Source organism: Pygoscelis adeliae, unplaced genomic scaffold, assembly GCF_000699105.1.
Source record: "Pygoscelis adeliae isolate BGI_AS28 unplaced genomic scaffold, ASM69910v1 Scaffold100, whole genome shotgun sequence".
NCBI lineage: Eukaryota > Metazoa > Chordata > Aves > Sphenisciformes > Spheniscidae > Pygoscelis > Pygoscelis adeliae.
Window position 1 is genome coordinate 1,929,875 of NW_008824034.1, and position 5,843 is coordinate 1,935,717.

At 44.2% G+C, this 5,843-nt stretch overlaps 2 protein-coding genes across 2 annotated transcripts in view; both read left to right on the plus strand.

Annotated features, from left to right (window-relative positions):
• The window catches only part of NKAP (NFKB activating protein), an 18,602-nt gene extending 13,640 nt beyond the window's left edge, over positions 1–4,962 (plus strand). The window contains exons 3-10 of the mRNA XM_009331223.1: positions 42–280; positions 679–752; positions 975–1,094; positions 1,565–1,610; positions 2,027–2,142; positions 2,292–2,367; positions 2,867–3,016; positions 3,669–4,962. Coding sequence (XP_009329498.1) covers positions 42–280; positions 679–752; positions 975–1,094; positions 1,565–1,610; positions 2,027–2,142; positions 2,292–2,367; positions 2,867–3,016; positions 3,669–3,843 — 996 coding nt within the window. The 3' untranslated portion in view covers positions 3,844–4,962. The remainder of the gene's footprint in view (positions 1–41; positions 281–678; positions 753–974; positions 1,095–1,564; positions 1,611–2,026; positions 2,143–2,291; positions 2,368–2,866; positions 3,017–3,668) is intronic.
• The window catches only part of UPF3B (UPF3 regulator of nonsense transcripts homolog B (yeast)), an 18,041-nt gene continuing 16,305 nt past the window's right edge, over positions 4,108–5,843 (plus strand). Inside the window, 1 exon segment of the mRNA XM_009331235.1 lies at positions 4,108–4,304. Within this exon segment, the coding sequence (XP_009329510.1) occupies positions 4,108–4,304 (197 nt within the window).

Sequence of the window (5,843 nt, forward strand, 5' to 3'; positions counted from 1 at the left end):
TGGAAGGGTGCTAACACCCGCTACCCGACGCTCCTCGGCAGTGTCCGGAGGTTTGCTTCTGGCTCCCGGGCCGCGGGCTGTTTCTTCTCCTGACTGTCGCCGCTTTAGGCGATCAGAAACGGTACCGGGTGGCGGACCTGAAACGCTGGCGTGCGGGGTGCAGCAGCCTGGGCTTCAGCGAAGGTGCTTTCCGTTGCAGGAGACTCAACGAGAGAGAGAGGATCGGAGAACTGGGGGCACCTGAAGTCTGGGGACTGTCACCAAAGGTTCCTGACCCCGAGTAAGGCGTATTCTTTCTTCTTTCCTTCCGGTTTTTGTGATAGTGCTTACATGTCAGTTTAATTTACAAATACGTCTTATCCCTACGCTAGTCCCTTTGCCACAATTCGCGCTGTGTCGGTTCATTTCTGAATCAACACGATGAGACTTCTACTTTGCTTATTCCCCCCCAAAATAATTCCAACGTGCCAATTACGCAAGATGTGATTTATTGTAGATGAGGTGACCTTGCGTTGTGGTTCTGAAAGCAGTTCCCATGCTGCAAATCAGCTGTTTAATAGTTTACTCTGTTGCAAGTATTGACTCAAAATCTGCAGGCGTGTCTTTGGTTGTATGTGTACCTTTGAGCTTGAATACTACAAAACAGACTTCAAATAGCAAACTTTTATTTTTATTCAGTTCCGATGAGCATACGCCGGTAGAAGATGAAGAGGCAAAGTCTAAGAGTAGTTCCTCAGACTCCAGCTCAGAAGGTATTTTGTTTCGCTTACACAGCTCGTTTCGAAAACGGGAAGCTACCAAAGCCTAGAATCTGCTGTTGTTGCTTGCAAGAGGTTGGCTGACTTTGGTAGGTGGAAGCGAGTGTGGTAGGCTCCAGTTCAAAGGAGAGCGTTGCCTTGGGAAGGTCGGGAAATACATATGGAGCTAGATGACCTTTGCCTGTTCTCTAATGTTACCTTTTGAAAACATTCTAGAGGAAAAAAAGAAAAAGAAGAAGAAAAGAAAGAAGAAAAAGCGAAAGGCATCTAAAAGAAAACGCAGAAAACATTCTGAGGACAGCGACAGTGAGTCGGAGTCTGAGCAGAACTCCAGTGGTAAGAAAAGAGGGTTTCGGCTAATGCGCATGGTGCGAGAGCTCTCCACCTGCTCCTCTGAACGCAAAAGCGACGCTTTTGGCTTCTGTCGCACGCTTGCGGTGTTCTGAAATTACAGCGCTGCAGCATCAGTCCGGTGTTGGGCTCTTTCACCGTCTTGCTGGGTTTGCAGTGCCTTTTCCTTGAGTGCTTGCGGTCTGGCCTCAGGAAATAGGATTTCTGAATTCAGCATCCGTTGGGCGTCTCACGCCAGGGACACGTTCAGTATGTTCTCATGTGGAACAGTACTGCAGGTAGCTTTCTCCTAACCCTTCCTCAGTATTATTTGGTACCTAAACGTCAAATCATCTCTGAGAAGCTGTGTACTAAGGCATTCTGGTGGCGGCAGTTAGTTATTCACAGTGCAGTAGACTACTTAGTTATAGCTAATCATCTCTTTTTGATAATATATATACTTTCTTTTTTTTCAGATGCAGATAAAAAGAAAAGCAAGAAGAAGAAAAAGAAGAACAGAAAGTAAGTTTCCAGGTTGTTGCGTGTAATTCCACCCGCTTTTGACTAGAGGGCAGCACCGCTTTCTTAGCAGGTAGCGAGGAAGGCTGAGCACTCCCTGAATTAGGGCTAGAAATGCTATCGAATAACCGTAATTTGATGGATTTTCTTTAAATCTCCAGAACCATGCAGCGTAGAGGACTCGCTGCAAACGTAGGGAACCGCTTTCTAACGCTATGTGAAAGGCATAAGGGTGGATGTATTGTCTTCGTTTTGCTGTAAGGCGTTTTCTATGAAACAGCAACAATCTATAGGCAGACGGTCAGTCTTCCCATAGGTGGAAGTTGCCTTGAGAAACTAATGACTTGAGTATGATTCCAAACGCTTTCTTTCATCTTCAATTTTGGTAAATAGCCTGTCTGTCTTTGACTTTATCGCAGGAAGAAGTACAAGAAAAAGAAAAATAAGAAGAGCAGGAAGGAATCCAGTGATTCAAGCAGTGAGGATTCTGATGACGAAACGTTTCAAGGGGAAGATCTCTGGATTGAGAGATCAAGTAGGTTCATATGACTTTAAACTTGGATTGAAACTTCTTGGTGTCCTTTTCGAGAATTCTTTGTTAGGTGTTGCTGACCTGTGTAACTGTTCCGATAACAAAGAACAACGGGCACAATATTAATCTTCCTCATTATTTGATCGTTGCAGAAAATACAGAAGCTGATAGCTTGATTGGACCAGAAGCTCCCAAAACTCATGCATCTCAGGATGATAGGCCTTTGAAGTGAGTAGCCAGCTCTGATGGTGCCTTGATCGAATCAAGTAAATCAAGCCTGAAGGTTACTGTTCAAAAGGACTGTTATAACAATATGGTGTGCATCAGAGAGAAATGCTGTGCCAGAAACTCACAGACAGAAGTGGTAGTGGTGCTAGCCTTTACCCTGGCCTGAATTCAGGTAGAAAAGTCTGCTTTATGCTTTTTAGCCTTGATTCCTAGAAAATAAATTGTAAGATGCCTTTATTCTAGTGCTCTGCAGTATTGTGACTTTATAATGTCTTCACTACTGTTTAAGCAGAATGGATTCAACTAGTGATTTAAGATGTTGTTGCTAGTGTTAGCCACAAGGAAGAAACACGGCAATGTGTGGGAAAGAATAAGAAAGTGCTTAAAAATGCAGCTGTAGCAAGTAGTGAACAGGGAAGCTGGATGTTTAGCTCAGGCGCTCTCTGTTTGAGACTGACTGAAATCACCGCTTTCTTTTTTTTTTTTTTTTTTTTTTAAGCTACGGACATGCCCTCTTGCCCGGTGAAGGTGCAGCAATGGCAGAGTACGTAAAAGCAGGAAAACGTATACCCCGGAGAGGTGAAATCGGCTTGACCAGTGAAGAGATCGCATCGTTTGAGAGCTCTGGTTATGTCATGAGTGGCAGCAGGTATGGCTTTGATGATGGTTAATGGTTCAGTGAAATTTTCAAGAGCTGCTTCCTCTGTTGGCTGGTCGGAAGACTGCTTCCAAGCTCTAGTTGAAAGCACGGAAGAGAAGGTGCTCTGTGTGCTTGCAATAATCTACACTAAACTCCCTGCTGCTATAGATAGATGGTGAGTTTTTTAAGGATGCTTTCTCCTCAAGAGCAAAAATTCTTTCCAGGTAATATACTTCTAATTATCTTGTATTTCAAATGAGGAGATGCTTGTGTCAGGTCGCTCAAAGCCAGTGTGTTTGGACAGCAATGGTGATGTGCTGGCTCTTCAGTAGGAGACAAACCAAAGTGTGAAAGGATGGCTGCACTCTTTTCTCTATGAGTCCAATGGGAATTTCTCTTAAATTTTGGTGAGCCAGCAGCTGACACCCTGGGGGTAGGTGGGGCTTCCGGCTGACTGCCTGAGAACAGACACCCCCAGAAGTCAGTTTCTATCTCAGCCACGCTCCGTCCTGGGAAGGTTTGTGTGCAGTTTGGCTTCTCTAGTGTAGGTACCTTTATTTATAAGCCCCTCAAAACGTTCAGATCAGTTGATGGATGGAAGCCATGATGGGGCATTACATCCCTCTGCCCATGCTGATGTGCACAATGTTCTCCTCCACAGACATCGCCGAATGGAAGCTGTGCGTCTGCGTAAAGAGAACCAGATTTACAGCGCAGACGAAAAGAGAGCTCTGGCATCCTTTAACCAGGAGGAGAGGAGGAAACGAGAGAATAAGATCCTTGCAAGCTTTCGAGAGATGGTCTACAGAAAGACTAAGGGCAAAGAGGAAAAATAATTCTTTGTTTGAACTGTACACCATAGATTCTACCAAGCAGGAGCTAACCTGTTCCAGTCGTGATTTGAAAAAAGCTGCAAGTGCTGCAGTGCCTCTCACCCCTCAGGGCCAAGCCTCAGGAGTGGATTACTTGTATCAAGGAAACAGAGTTACTTTTGTCAGATTTTCTTGGGTGATTTGTTCACCGTCTACAAGGAATCCCTGTAAAGTGAAAGACTACAAGGCAGGGAAGGCAGAAACAGGCAGGGAAGATTAGAGGTGGCGATGTTCTGTGCTCGCTTTGAACTGGACAGGCGGGAGGATTCGATGGGAGGGCTTTGTTACCTGATGCCGATAAGTGCGACTTTTCCATTTATTTTGACTAAAGAGTGGACTGACCATCAGAAGCAAGCTGCTGGTAACAGCAGCAAAAATGAAGGAACTCCTGAGTTCCTGTTTAAGATCTCAGACTGTCCACTTAGGTATTTTTTTCGTAAGCCTTTTAGATTTTTTTTTTTCTCAAAACAGTTGAGTTTGGTTTGTGGTTCAAACTAGACTTGTAAATGGAAATGAGTTTGTAATTTAATACAGATGGGCCTCAGTTACTTTGAAGCAAGCAGATCGCAATTGGGGTATGAAGTAATAGTAATAGGAGGGTCTGATCTTCAATCCACCAAAGCCCGTGGTGAAGAACCAAGTTGCTTGCTTCTTTTTCTCCTATGTTATACATAGGTATCAGAGCAGTGGGGTGCAGTGATTGGGACCCCTGGGTGTACACAGGTGGTAACAAGGATGTATCTTTCAATTCATTTGAGATTTTTTTTTTCTATGGAAGTGTTCTAGATTCAAACCTTATTTTAACTCCCGTGGTATTTTAATTTGGTCTCTTTCAGCAGCATTACGTGGCTCTCTTTAAACTCTGTACTCAGAGGCCTACTCTGGGTGGTGCTTCTGTGGTGGTTATCTTTGATTCAACCACGTATTTCCAAGCATACCCCCCTTAGCCGCCTCTTTTTCAAATGCTTGTAAAAACGAAGTGTTTTCTAGAGGGCTTTTTGTTCTCCTAAATCTCTGTGTTGTAGTTTTGGCAGCAGAGATGTCGTGTATGTTTGTATAAAGAAAATAAAAGTCCTATAATGTTTGCCCTGGAGTTCTGCAGACCTGGTGTTCGCAAACAGCAAGTCCAGCCCAGCTGCCTCTTCCCCTTTACATTCTGGAACCTGGTTCTGTCCTGCCGTACCCACCCATGGGACCTGCAAGGGACTGTCATGTAAAGCCAGCTGCCAGGTCAGGCCGTAGTTGATTTTGCACGGATTTAATGCTTTTTATGTATCCACAAAGTAGAAATGCTGATAAGGAAGAGCCATTCTTTCTTCATTGTGTTTAATTGATTCTCCACAAAATACCAACAGAGCGTTGGTGATGGTGAGTTGGAGCTGTTCGTTAGAAAGTAAGTCTTTCCGTGAGGATTATTTTATTTTCAACAACGTCCTTAAGCCACTTGTCCCTAAATTGACACTGTTCTGGCCTGGAGGATGGAATAAAAAGAGGGTAAATGGTAAGAATAATATTGAATTCAAGCTTGGCCAGCTGAGAGCTGGCCTTTATTCACAGGGCAAACCTATCTGCTGAAAAAAAGACCACCACCTAGACCTGTGTAAACCCAGGGCAAATTCGTTATGGAGAAGGCTCATGGGTTGGCTGTCCATGCTTGTGGTGGAATGAAGCTAATGATAAGCAGGGTCATTTGGTTTTGCGTAGCAAGATTTTGACAGCTTGCTCCACCTCTCTGCTATTATTGCGAACTTATTTAATCATAGAATCATAGAATCATTAAGGTTAGAAGAGACCTCCAAGATCATCGAGTCCAACCGTCAACCCAACACCACCATGCCCACTAAACCATGTCCCTAAGCACCTCATCTACCCGTCTTTTAAATACTTCCAGGGATGGTGACTCAACCACTTCCCTGGGCAGCCTGTTCCAATGTTTAACCACTCTTTCAGGAAAGAAATTTTTC